This window comes from Hyaena hyaena, unplaced genomic scaffold (assembly GCF_003009895.1).
Source record: "Hyaena hyaena isolate Hyena2069 unplaced genomic scaffold, ASM300989v1 scaffold_21, whole genome shotgun sequence".
NCBI lineage: Eukaryota > Metazoa > Chordata > Mammalia > Carnivora > Hyaenidae > Hyaena > Hyaena hyaena.
The window spans coordinates 5,384,559-5,398,760 of NW_024080653.1; the positions used below are offsets into that span (position 1 = coordinate 5,384,559).

The following is a 14,202-nucleotide window of genomic DNA, read 5'->3' on the forward strand; positions in this document are numbered from 1 at the left end:
TTTTAAAATAAAAATAAAAGTTTTAAATTAAAAAAAAATTAGAATAAAGGATTGGGGAGCCTGTGTGGCACAGGTGGCTAAGAGGCCGGCTCTTGATTTCAGCTCAGATCAAGATCTCACAGTGTGTGGGATCCAGCTCCGCTTGGGATTCTCTCTCTCTCTCCCTCTTTCTGCTCCTTCCCAGCTTGTGCACTCTCTCACGTACCCTCTCTCTCAAAATCTAAGTAAACTTTGGGGCGCCTGGGTGGCTCAGTGGGTTGGGTATCCAACTTCAGCTCAGGTCATGACACAGTCCATGAGTTTGAGCCCTGCGTCGGGCTCAGGGCTGACAGCTCAGAGCCCGGAGCCTGCTTCAGTTTCTATGTCTCCCTCTCTCTCTGACCCTCCCCTGCTCACACTGTCTCTCTCTCTCTCAGAAATAAATAAAAAACGTTAAGAAAAAAACAAGAAGAGGGGGTCTGGCTCCCACCGTTTCCTTCCCACACTCTCAGCTGTCCTCAGGAAGAGGGGCCGGCAGATTTACCACAAGCCCCAGCATGGGGATCATCTGTTTTCATTTTACTTTAAATCAGAGAAACATTCTCATTTTATTTCAAATTAGAGGATCATCTGGGCGGTGGCGTCCAGGAAACACGCGGGGCCTGCACCTGACCTTGAACAGCCAGGAGCTCAGTACCAGACAGGATCCAGCTGTGCCACCCACCCTGCTGTCCCCAACAGAGAGCCTCGGCCCCCCCATCAAAGGCCGGCAGAATGCCTCCGTACCTTCCTCAGGCCAAGCTTGGCAGCAATTTCATCCACAACCTCAGCTTTCGGGTCTTCCAGAAGCTCCAGGCTGTTCTGTGTGCCAATCTGTTGGGGCAGTAAAGGGAGAAGACCCACGTCAGAGGAGCCCACGGCCACCCCTCTCCAGTTCAGGAGTCCCAAGGGTGCACAGCTCTACCCGCTGCCGACATAAGGAGTTATGGCAGCAACAGCAGCAGGTGGACATCCAGCTAAAACCCAGCCCGGGGGCTTGACCCCTCCCCAGGCTGCACGGCGCTTTCCAATCCAGACTCGGAGAGGACAAGATAGCTTCCATCACGGTCCCTTATCAAGTATGTGGCTGCTCTCAGGGATGAGCAAGGTTCTCTACACATTTTTCTAGGGGGTTCCTTCACTGGGAAAGTCGTTTTCAAAACTCCCTCAAGTAAACAGTTGCCTTCCCAACAGGTTTGGCCAGATTAGGCAAGATTTAAGCTGGAATGTAACAGGTCTCCAGAAAACAGGCGAGGAAACTGTGTGTGCAGTTTTGCACAGATTGTGCTCCGCTTCACAGGCAAGGTACCGAGTGAGTAGTGACAGACACGCACACCCTAAGGAAAGGAAACCGTGACCTGCTGCGTGCTGAGCAGAGCAGCCAGCTCGGGGCCGTAGGCGGGCTTGGACTCTGGCTGGCTCACACACAACCTAAACTGGCCACAGGACCCCGATTTCCTGCAGTGGAAGGAGGCTGCACTGAAATGCAGCTTGAAGGTCATTAATCAGTATCATATCTAGCAGGAACCCCAGCCACAGGGACAGAAGAGGGAAGGTTACCCAAACCAAGTTATACTAATTGGGTACATCCTTGTAAATTAGTCAAATTCTGGCAAAACAACACAAGAACTTTCCGTTGTCGAGTATTAGCATATGGAGATCATCAACACCTGCGGGCACGGGGCACATGACAAACTCAAGACAAATCTAAGTATCTGGTTTCATGACCTGTCACAGCAAGAGCCTCAACTTCTAACGAACTGGATGTTATTGGAGGTCAGTGGTGTCACCTCCAGGATGATGACGCTGTTAGTATGGACGACAGAGGTTTGTTTCCGTTTTTAATCCCATCATATGCCTGAGGCCTGCCGAACTCCTCACAGAAGAGACCTTGTACAAAACCCAATGTGAACATGCCACGCTTCCAAAAAGCCTCCTCATTACAGGACACTTAGCCCTCGCTGTTAAGCAACCCCCGTAATTGGGGCTCTTGGGCAGGGCCTCTGTCGCCACCTAGCGACCCCCGTTCAAGGAGCAGCCCAGAGGCTCACTCAAACGCTTCCTCTGCAGCTCTCAGTAAATACGGAAATGAACAAAGGGGTGCAGACTACACTCAGGACTTGCGTTAAGTACAGCCAGGGAGACAACGGCACTTGTGCAAGACCCATGCACCTGCACACGTCCGTGGCGACGGGGCCTGCACTTTCAGACCTTTAAGAAGTCGGTGGGTCTCGGGCTCTGTGCTGACAGCTCAGAGCCTGGATGGAGCCTGCTTGAGATTGTGTCTCCTCTCTCTCTCTGCCCCTTCCCTGCTCACACTCCGTCTCGCTCTGCCTCAAAAATAAATAAACGTTAAAAAAAAAAGAAAAGTCGGTGGGTCATGGACTGATGAACAGAACACAGTGCAAGGTGACAAAGGTGAGTGTGCTGGGCATACACCCAAAGCAGGAGAACAGCATGAATATCTGTATGTTTGCTTATATTTTAAAAACTCAAATTTTAGAAGTCTCAACCAAATATTTTGGAAAGAAAGGGACAGGATGAAGGGGGTGCCTTGTTTGTAGATCTTTGGAAATGTGCACTTTTTTCTTTTCCAACATTTTTTTTTTTTAAAGGCAAGACTGTATTTTATTTTATTATTATTATTTTTTAAATGTTTTATTTATTTCTAGGAGAGAGAGAGAGAGAGAGACAGCGTGAGCAGGGGAGGGTCAGAGAGAGAGGGAGTCACAGACTGAAACAGGCTCCAGGCTCTGAGCTGGCAGGCAGCACAGAGCCCGACGCGGGGCCCGAACCCATGAACCGTGAGATCATGACCTAAGCGAAAGTCGGACGCTTAACCGACTAAGCCACCCAGGCGCCCCTCTTTTCCAACATTTTAATCAAAAACTTCAAACATAGGGGCCTGTGGGTGGCTCAGCTGGTCTAGTGTCTGACTCTTGATTTTGGCTCAGGTGGTGATCTCATGGTTGGGATCGAGCCGTGCTGTCAGGCTCCAAATGGAGTGTGAAGCCTGCTTGGGATTCTCTCTCTCCCTCTCTGCCCCTCCCCTGCCCATATTTCGCTCATTCTCTCTCAGAATAAATAAATAAACACTTAAAGAATTTTTCAAACATACAGCAGAGTTTAAAGAATTTCACAGTGAGGACTCATATAGCCACTATTTAGACCCAGCCACTAACACTTACTATTCTGGCCACCCCTCAAGCCATGCTAGTTTCTTGTTGTATTTCACAGGGAACTAAAGACACAAGCACACCCTCCCCAAGTCTTCTAGCATGTGTATCACACACTTGGGTTCCATGTTTACAGTTTTCACCTTTTGAATAATTATTTATGATGAAATACACTATATAAGTACTTCATACTATGTATTTTTTTTTAACGTTTTTATTTATTTCTGAGAGAGAGAGAGACCACGTGAGCAGGGCAGGGTCAGAGAGAGAGGGAGAGACAGAACTGGAAGCAAGTGCAAGGTGCCTGGGTGGCTCAGTCGGTTGGGCGGCCGACTTCGGCTCAGGTCACGATCTCACGGTTTGTGAGTTCAAGCCCGGCGTCGGGCTCTGTGCTGACAGCTCAGAGCCTGGAGCCTGCTTCCGATTCTGTGTCTCCCTCTCTTTCTGACCCTCCCCTGCTCACGCTGTCTCTCTCTCTCAAAAATAAATAAAAACGTTAAAAAAAACTGATGTACATAAAACTGATCCCTAAATACTGCAAATAAAACAAATGAACATAAATAAAACAAATGTTAACTAATTGATGACATAGTCCTTAAAAGAGGACTTTCCAAGTGACTTCAAAACAGTATTTGATTGCTGGTCCCTCGTGAGACACACCCTAAGGACCCTCCTCCTTCCACCAAAACCAGTTTCCAGTCCTACACGGGTGGTAATTGTGGTGCTGTCATTCTAAGACAGCTGTGTGTGTGACGCAGGGTAAAGCCCCTCTGGCTCCATCATTTCTGAGCCAGCTGCCCACAGGCATAGGGGAAGGAGCTACAGAATGAGAAGGGGGAGGGCAGCCGTGTGGCACTTGGGGACAACCGACAGAAGTGGAACACAGGGCACAGATGACAACATGGCACCAATGCTCAACTCACTGAAGCTGACAGACGTACCTGTTACCAGGTAAGAAGACATCCTTATGCGTTGGAAAGGCACACTGGAATGTTTAGGGGCCATGAGCTTAGCCTCCAAGAATTTGGAAAACAAATACGGTGTGTCTGTGTGTGTGTGTCTGTGTAGACAGAGACGGAGATGGAATGGGAAATGATAAAGCAAAAGGAATGAAATGAAGTCCGAACTGAGAGCCCCGCCCAGCCTTCAGAGCAGAGCCCCAAAGAGGCCCACGGACCCCGTGCCTGCCTACCTGAGGAGGCTCATAAATTGCAGCCACTTCGGCCCTGATGCCAAGAGGAATGTCTTTGTGCTCTGTGTACCGTCCATACAAATACCCGAAGTGCTGGTTCCCTGTCTTCCTCCAGAAGTCAAGGAAGCGATCAGCAACCGTGTGATTCTCAAACATGATATTGTCCACGTGTCTGTATTTCTGTAGAGCAAACAATAGACTAATGAAAACACTCGCTCAGTAATAAATATGTTCCTAGTCTAAACCATTCAAAAATTTCCTTCGCCTAGCTCTTCACGCACATTTTAAGAATGCGCTCTGTGGGGGTGCCCAGGTGGCTCAGTCATGGCTCAGTCAGTTAAGCGTCCGACTTCAGCTCAGGTCACGATCTCACGGTTCGTGGGTTCGACTCCCGCGTCGGCCTCTGTGCTGACAGCTCAGAGCCTGGAGCCTGCTACGGATTCTGTGTCTTTCTCTCTGCCCCTCCCCTGCTCACGCTGTCTCTCTCTCTTTCTCAGAAATAAGTATTATTTTTTAATGTTTATATATTTTTGAGACAGAGAAAGAATATGAATAGGGGAGGGGCTGAGAGAAAGACACAGAATCCGTAGGAGGCTCCAGGCTCTGAGCTGTCAGCACAGAGCCTGACACGGGAGTCGAACCCACGAACCGTGAGATCATGACCTGAGCCGAAGTCGGACGCCCAACCGACTGAGCCACCCAGGTGCCCCTCAGAAATACTAAAAAAAAAAAAAAAAAAAAGACTGTGCTCTGCCCTTGAGATTCTAGAGGGTAGGTGGGTAGAGATGGGATTCCCCAGTAAATTAATTCAAATTAATCTTACTGGGATTTCACCTAAAAGGCATGTTTTCACAATCTCTGGCACAAAAATTAGTTTTCAAAAAAGAGAAGGAGTGGGGGGCAAGGGAAGGGAAGAGAAGAGAAGAAAGAGGAGAAAGAAAGCCGTTCCAAGGCAGTCACAAAGGCCGTGGAGAACCTTCTGAGGAAACGTGGGCCAGCAGTGCAGGGAAGGCCAGGTGAGCATGGAGACCAGAAGGGAAGAGGCCGGGCTACTGCATGCAGCTTTCCCTGGTCTCCTCCTCCTTCCAGAGTCCAGCTCCCTTCTTCACCTGGCCTGGGCAGATGCTCCCAGGGGGCTCCAGGACAGTTTGGTTACCAGCTCCCAGAAGGCAAAGTTGCAACCATGGAGCATTTTAAACAGTTACCAAGAAAATTCTATTTCCACACAAGCCAACAAAAGAGAAAACTAAAGATGCTCCCAACCCCCACCCCCCACCCCCGCCTAAAACAGCTAGAGATCTCACAAATAACACTTCCAGTGTATGACTTGAAAGTGCACTTGAACTTGCACCCTGCCAGTGGCAGCTCCCTCCAAGGATGGCCCCTTCTGGAAATGTTCATTTCTGAGCCGTGAAAATAAACCTACTGCTTTCTGCTCTCTGGACGGACACAGCAAACAGCTCACCTGTCTGTTCAGCGTGATGGCACTTGGCTGGCACTTGGTACAGATGCCGTTAGGCCATGGAAGGTGTCCCTCGCATCCTGATTTAATTTTGCAGCTGATGTTCTCCAGAGCAACAAATTTCCCCCTGAGCAAGAAGAGGCAACTTAATTAAACATTCCAAGAGTGAAAAGTTTAGCAAAAAACTGGAAATCACATGACAAATATCCTACACCTCCTGACGAGCGTTCTAAAGAGTGAAGCGTACGGAGGTGGCAGCCCGGGGAGCGTGCCGAGAACCGGCCCCGCTTCTGTCCTGCACACGCCGGCTCGGAGGACCGCACACCTATCCCCCGAGTCTCCGTTTTCAGCGTCTGTCACTAACACCCATGAAGGTTTTCAAGGACACTGTTAAGTATCTACTGCTCTAACCTGTGCCACTCAGAGGAAACAAAGCTAGTTTTTAAGGTTCGTTAACCCATCAGCAGCATCTATGTCACAAGTTCAGTACTTGGACGATTGTAAAAAAATTCTGAATCACAGGGAAGAACCCGGACGAGGGTACGTAACAAAGGCGTCTTCCCCTGGCTTTCAGCTGGAGTAAAGACTATCTGGTGAGGAAGCCAGTGCCCCATCCAGACGTGGCATGAACGTGCACACGTGCCTTGACCCTTTGCCAGCTTCCCACTGACAAACGGTCCAGGTACTCAATCCTGTCTTCACAGGCCCACAGCACGCTGGCCCGCGGGCCCCTGGGAAGCAGTGACCGCCACCAGTCTGCATGTCAGCGACAGCTACAAATGTTGGCAAGGCTGATGGATTTCAACGCAACAAAATCTCTACTCACTCCCTAGTCCAGGAAGTTCGAGGTTTACCCCACCGACAGGCAAGAGTGGGTTTCTGGTTGGGTTTTTTTTCCTCCTGGTCTAACTTTTGTAAAAACTCCTTTTAGGATGTCAGCAGGTTGTCAGAGAAAAACTACAATCAGGCCACAGGACATTCTTCACAAAATGTTGCTGACTTGGCTTCAGCCACCCTCTCCTCCTGCTGCACTGATGGAAATGAGAAAATCATGGTAGGAAGTCCATTACTTTCTGGGAAGGTGAACATATACTTAACGGAAAGGGGTCACACAGGCAAGTACCTGACATGGCTTACAAGACACCAAAATGCTCTCAGTCAGCCGCTCCCAGCCACTGTCCCAGCCTGCACTCGGAGCTGAGCCTGCACCCAGGGAGCCGAGTCTGTGGCCGGCACCTGCTGAGGCACCGTTGCGCCAGCCCCGACGACAGCCGGGAAATCAAGCTGCTAAGAGGTAGGCTCCAGGGCAAAGGGCCGATGGGGGCTGTGGAACAAGCGAGCCCAGATAACCACGGGGTGGTTCTGGTTTTCCGAAAAGCAGAGGATGAGCCCACTCTCCACAACCAACCCCCATCACGTCGCCTTATCTCCTGCACCTTCACGCACAACTAAGCTGCCGGGGCGCCACGTGTCTGGGGGAAGCGGGACAGACCCTGGGGGCCTCCAGTGACCACTGCTAGCTTGGCATCTGCTGCCACTCCGGGCCTGGATCGTGACAGGACATCAGAGGCTCCACCCACCTGTTTCTTTTCTAGAATCAGCGCAAAAGCCACAAATTCAAATGTTCTGTGCCCAGACCTCGATCCTTACTTTTCTCATGCATTTACTCATGGGCTTTAAGTAAAACCTGCCAGACACGCAAAAGGAGCTTCCACACGCCGGACCCCCGCCGGAGTCCCACCAGCACAGCCTAACTGTGCTCAGGCTGCTTACTTGTCGGCCCCCCCGGTCAGCTTTCGGATGTAGGCGTGGAAGGACATGTGCTTCACAGGAGGTTCGAGGTGGTTCAGGTAGTCCTCGTCGAACGGCTGCCAAAACACACACAGTCAGTTTGGTCCCGCACTTGTGGGCGTGAGAGGCAGGCAGCCATGCGCCTGCCGCGCTCAGGGGTCAAGCCAGGCCCCGTAAAGGGCAGCAGGATAGAACAGGGGCTTGCTTCTCACCTATCGATCTAGGTCAGAACCAAAGGTTTCCTTGTGTACCAACTATCTTCCCAAGATTAAAGTAAGTATCTAGTAAATACAAAATGCTCTAGGTCAAGTAACTATTAGGAAAGGTATTTTTTTTGGGGGGGGGGGAGAAGTCACAAGATGAAGAGGAGGCTCACGAAGAAAATCAGTTGGCCTTGCTGCTGTAAATTCAGCAGTAACCAGCTACCAGTCAGCATTATTACGGTAACTCTCAATCTCACCAAGACAAATCAGGAGGAAGGCAGGCGACTCAGGGAGAAGTAAATCAAAACAAAGATGAGCACAGAAAACGCCAGCCCCAGCTATGCGTCAGGTTTTAGAAGGATTGTCCGGGGAGGCCCCTGAACATCACCCCTTCATCACAGCAAAACAAACGCATCAGCCATTCATAACCCACCCAGAAGGTCACTGCCATAAATACAGGCCGGCCCTCTTCACGCGGCTTGCATCAGCGGGAACGCCAGGCCCAGGGCGAGCACCAAACACCCTCTGGGAAGCGGCCCCTCCCGCCAGCCTGGAACTTACGCCGCGCACTCTCACCTCTAGCGGAACACAGTGCACACATTTCCCCAGGGGGCCGTGTCGGCACCTGAGAGCACAAGGCAACAGAAGCACGGTGATTAGTAGGCTTACTTTACTGTTGCTGCCTCCCAATGTTTTTGATATTTAAAGTGCATGCCAAACCTAAAAGTTTTTCCCCACCTTTGTGGGATTATTTTATTTATTTTTTATTTATTTAAGTAAACGCTGCACCCAACATGGAGCTTGAACTCACGACCCCGAGATCAAGAATCGAACGCTCTGCTTACTGAGCCAGCCAGGCGCCTGCTGTGCAGAATTATTTTAGATGGAATGTGAACATTTTTACTGTAATGTAATAGTTTAATATTTATTTGGATGTGTTATTAGAAAAAATTCACCAGGACATCAAATCTATGGACACTAACTGTTTAAAATGACACCAAATAAAAACTTAAGTGAATGGACTTAAAACCAATTTCAACAGACATTAAGTAAATGCTAACAAAGCTGGGATGTGGACGTGGCAAAACCCTTCTCCGTGGAACACAGGTCACTCCAGTCTGGAAGATACCCACTTTGTGCACGTGTTGGGAACTGCACGGAGGATGCCTGGCTCCATGGGTTTCAACCATCTCAGAGAAGCCTCAGAAGACCCACAAGTGTGGGGTGACAGCACAAGGTGCCCCAGTGAGGAGGGCGGGGATGGGCTGCTGGGAAAGCCAAGTGGCTGTCCCTCTAGGCTCAACCCAGTCCTTTTCTAAGCGGGGTCAGAACTCCTGGACGCATGTGCATTCTACCTCAGAGTAGAGACAGCCTGGCTCTAACGGGCAGGCTCTCACAGAGGGCAGGCCAGGAGGCACACAGCACCCCGTGAGAGATGCCTAATGAAGTCCCGAAGCCACAGATAATGGGGGGCCGGGGTGGGCTCCCAGGGAGGAAATGCAAATGGAAGAGGCACACAGGCTGGCGGCTGTGGCTGTGAAGCAGCCCCACGCTAGCTGCAGCCAAGCACCCTCTGGGGCTCTTTAATCTAAGTCCTGTGAGTTGCTAAGGCAGCACTTAGAATCCCAGTGTGGCTTACGGAGCGGTGTGGTACCAAAGGCTCTAGTGCAGGAACATCAGCCTTCCCCCAGACGTCACATCATGGAGGGTCAGCTCCCATGTCTCTAACTGGTTTCTTTAAAAGAACTGCAAAAAACTAAAACTACACAAATGCACCCAAGCATAGCCGTCCTGTGTCACCCCGGGTGGAAGGGAAGCGTGTGGACGAGGAGCAGCATCTCCAGCAGACGGACATGCGCCGAAAAGAATGGGAAGAACGTACTGTGTGGATGTGCTGTTGAAATGTCCCTACTGTAAGTCAACGAGGGGACCTGACCAGACCTAACACTGCCAGGTGCCCAGGCGTCATCCCCCCTTCTGCACGCTGGCCCCACTGTGCCCACAGCATGGCGGGCAAGGGTCTCGGGAGTGCGTCTTGGGAAAGGCTCGGTGCCAGTTCCCTCCCTTCTTCCAGATCTCTTAGTTCCAAACACCTGAAAACTTTTAAAGCACGTGTGACAACACACCTGGAGACTCACACAGTAGGAAAAAGCTTCGAAGATAACCTGGAGTGAAATGTCACCTAACCACAGAGGGTTGAACCCGGAACGTGCATTACTTCGTAGGCCGCTCTCTAACGCGGCCCGTCCAAGCCCTGCCCCCCGCGGCGCCAGCACACTTACAGCTGGGGGTCGCGGCTTCGGTAGATCTTCCCATCCTGCCTGCTGAGGTACTGGTCGATCTCATCTTCTACCACGTTGGGAGCACCGCAGGCCTTCAACCCCAGCGGGGCCGACGTCTCCATTTCTGACGAGGGCCCCGCGAGGCCCGAAGGGAAGAGGAACAGCAGATCTCCATGCCTGTCGGGGGAAGAGCGGTCACATGTGAGGCCCTCTGGCATTCAGCCTCCCTGAGAGCCCAAACGGTGAGTCTTCTAATTCTAGGAGCCCACGTCTGGGTGGCTCAGTCGGTTAAGCGTCCGACTTCAGCTCAGGTCATGATCTCACAGTTCATGGGTTTGAGCCCCACGATGGGCCCTGTGCTGACAGCTCAGAGCCTGGAGCCTGTTTCAGATTCTGTGTCTCCCTCTCTCTCTGCCCCTCCCCTGCTCACACTCTTTCTCTCTCTCAAAAATAAAAAAAACAATAAAAAAATAATAATAATTCTAGGAGCCCAGAGCTCTCCCCATGCAGCGCGTCCACAGTCCCTACCACTCTCAAGGTCAGAGCAGGTGCTCTGTAAGCGTGACTTCTCTCGCAGTCAAGACACGTATACTCGCCCTATGGGTGGCCTTCTCCCCTGCTCACGCTGGGCTTGGCTCCCACTTTTTTTTTGTTCATTCCTTACCGTCTACTATTCAGCACCCCTCCATCCTGTCCACCTAGTACACAGCCTTCCATTTCCTTCTCTGTGTGCACCCTCATCCCCCCACACATGTGCACAGACACGTATGTCACTGCCTAATAAAAACGAGGTTACCAAAGATGTACATTTTGCATCTGCTTTTCTCAACACCTCACCTGAGATCCCTCCAGACATGGTCTGTGTCTGATCACCGCTTCGAAGGACTGCACTCCCCAGGGAGCCCGCCTCCCAGCTTACCCTGTCACTCCCACGCTGACAGCATCCACACTGACAGCTGTGTGCCATCATGGACACCACTTGAGGAAGTAACCAAAGGCAGGCAGCTGTGTGGCTTTACTTCCACAGGGCACATTTGCAAGCATGGCCCCACGAGGAGGGTTTCCGTTGGTTTCTAAAGCCACTGAAGCTACCACTCTCCAAAGAGGCTGCACAATTCACATTTCAAACAGCAGAGTTTGACTGTCTTATCATTTCCCAAGTAAGTTACGCTCTCTTATCTTTACCCACTCACACGGCTGACTCACTGCGGGACCTGGGTAGCACAGCCGAGCCCCCAGGCCTGAGGCACAGGACATCCCCACTCACACGCAGCGTCCAGACACGGCACTACATGTGGTAAACCCCGAGCTCCCGAAGACGGAAGGGACAGCCTGCCACACCGCTGACCCCACAGACCGAGCGAGGGCGAGCAGGCCTCAAGCACAGGCACCAGGGACACGGGCCACTAAGAGGCTTGGCTACAGCCCTGTGGCAGGTCACTTCTCCCCTCTGCCCCCTCCCTGACCCAGGGGCGATACACCTGCCAAACTCCAACTAGAAGCCTCTGTTTCTAGCAAGGGGCCGGACATCCCTCAACACCCCCAGCTGCGGAATTCTCGGTTCAGCCGCCGCTTCGGCTCTGAAAGACCTGCTCCAACACGCGCCGCGGAGCTCTGGACACAGTACAGGCTCCCCCAGGGGCTCAACAGCCCACAATAACTGAAACCAGAACAGGGAGAGAACGCTGCACGACAGGCTTGGCTTACACCGTCACTCTCTGGGCAACAGGAGGCGCGGCCTTGAGCCTGCCTGCCCGGAGCGGGCTGCCCGGCCTGAAAGGCCACATAAGGCCAGGCGTCTCCACAGCTGGGAGAAATCACTGGCTGAAAGCAGAAACCAAGGAGGAATCCTGTCCTCCTCCACCCGCTATGCTGTGGTCACTCTGAGAGTCTGAAACCAAAGGCCTGCTTGCCGCACGCACCCGGGGTTCGGGGAGGGGACCAGGGCTGCCACCTGGCTCAGGAAGCCCCAAGGCAGAAATGAACTCAAAGGTCCGCCGGGTGCACGGGCCCCCTTGCGCCAAAAGAAGCAAGCGCAGGCCTCCTCCCCTACAGCCCTCCAGGGCGCCCCAAGACCAAGTTTGGTCAATTACAAGCTCTCAAAAAAGGGTCACTAAATGGAGGAGAGAACCCAGCCACCACGCGCACCAGTGGGCAGAGATGACAATACCAGAATTAGAGGACTGAGGACTTCAGATCTGGAATTACACGACTTGGAATGCAAACTGCCACAGAACGTTCAACAGAAAGGAGATGGAAAAAGCACGAGCAGCAAGAACGCTCCAATGACAAGGGCGTCAGGAAAGCAGGGTGGCAGGGGCCGCAGGTCTGATATATGCTCCCGAATCCCCCTCATACACACAGGCCAGACAAGCGCGGACAGCTCCAGCAACAGCGCACCCCATTCCACACGGGGGAGACAGACGACAGACACCCCATGACTCAAGAGGATCCCCCGGGGAGCCCGACGCTCCTCACCGGAAGCCTGGAGGCTGGTGTGAGAGCAGCAGGGCTCCCATGAGCGCATGTTGCTAACAGCTGCGTCTGAAAAGAAATCAAATCAAGTATTTTAAAAATGAAAAATGTGGGGCGCCTGGGTGGCTTAGTCGGTTAAGCGTCCGACTTTCGCTTAGGTCATGATCTCACGGATCGTGGGTTCGAGCCCCGCGTCAGGCTCTGTGCTGACTGCCAGCTCAGAGCCTGGAGCCTGTATCAGTCTGTGACTCCCTCTCTCTCTGACCCTCCCCTGCTCACGCTGTCTCTCTCTCTCCTAGAAATAAATAAAACGTTAAAAAAAAAAAAAAAATGAAAAATGTGAGGCGCCTGGGTGCCTCAGTCGGTTGAGCGTCCGACTTCGGCTCAGGTCATGATCTCACGGTTCGTGGGTACGAGCCCCGCGTCGGGCTCTGTGCTGACAACTCAGAGTCTGGAGCCTATTACAGATTCTGTGTCTCCCTCTCTCTCTGACCCCTCCCCCACTCATGCTGTGTTTCTGTCTTGATAATAATATTTTAAAAAATTGTTTTAAAAATGAAAAATGTAATCATTGAAATAAAAATGAGAACTGGGGAGAAGTGACATTTAAAGAGATAATGGCCACAAATTCTGCAGGCCTGATCTGCAGGTACAGGAAACAACATTCATGAGGCAAGATTAAACGAACAAGAATCCATACCCGGACAGGTCAGGCAGAAACCAGGACCCGAGACACAGGTCATAAAAGCAGCCGGAGTGAAAAAAGGATCGGATACAAACAACAGAATCCAGCAAACTAGATCACAACCCCAGAGGCCAGAAGAAGCGGAGAGGCCAAGGTCAAGGAGAGGACTGTCACTCCTGCCCAAAGACCTGCATCAGGTAAGACAGAACGTAAGCCCTCAAGGTCAGACCCAAGCTGGACAATGAGCAGTACAACTATCACTGGAAAGATACACCCAAGGGTGACACGCAAAGACATCCCCTCCGAGTGACCCCTCAGGATGGCCGAGCTGTCCACCCCTGGGGTCCCACCCCTGGGATAGCACAACTATGACGACACTACAGTTTGAGGACTTTCTCTCAAAGGTGTTTCACTCCGTAACCTCCCTTGCTTGTATCCACTCCCAAAATAGTTTTCAATAACACAGGTGTCACCCGCACGTCCGCTGTGGGCAAGCACCGCGTAGCCACGTGAAGGCAGCACTGCTACCCACGTGCAGACCAAGGTGGCGAGGCCCAGGGTGGTTAAGCAACTTGCCCAGATGAATGCAAACCATGGGACGCTTACAAGTGATTCTCGAATGCAAACCATGGAACGCTTACAAGTGATTCTCAAGATGCAAAAGCCCTTTACAAGCTGAGAGGAAGGACGACCTCTCACCCCTGTGGGAAATGCACATCAACAACAATGAAAGGCTTTAGCTAATTACAGAAATAGGCGAGTGGCAGGTACCCAACAAATATTTGCTGAGGAATGAATGAATGAATGCTATAATTGCATATTTTTTCTCTTAGATGAACTAATTCGTGATCCTAAAAATGATCACACAATTGTCAAAATAGCCTATTATTCTAACTGGTAAATAGACACAGGGCTGAC

The 14,202-nt window shown here is 51.5% G+C and overlaps 1 protein-coding gene across 1 annotated transcript in view; it reads right to left on the reverse strand.

Annotated features, from left to right (window-relative positions):
* Window positions 1-14,202, reverse strand: part of NPLOC4 (NPL4 homolog, ubiquitin recognition factor) — a 62,098-nt gene that overhangs the window by 35,960 nt on the left and 11,936 nt on the right. Inside the window, exons 4-9 of the mRNA XM_039226391.1 lie at window positions 10,125-10,301; window positions 8,419-8,467; window positions 7,622-7,716; window positions 5,852-5,975; window positions 4,387-4,566; window positions 766-852 (exon numbers count right to left, since the gene is read on the reverse strand). Of these exons, the coding sequence (XP_039082322.1) occupies window positions 766-852; window positions 4,387-4,566; window positions 5,852-5,975; window positions 7,622-7,716; window positions 8,419-8,467; window positions 10,125-10,301 (712 nt within the window). The remainder of the gene's footprint in view (window positions 1-765; window positions 853-4,386; window positions 4,567-5,851; window positions 5,976-7,621; window positions 7,717-8,418; window positions 8,468-10,124; window positions 10,302-14,202) is intronic.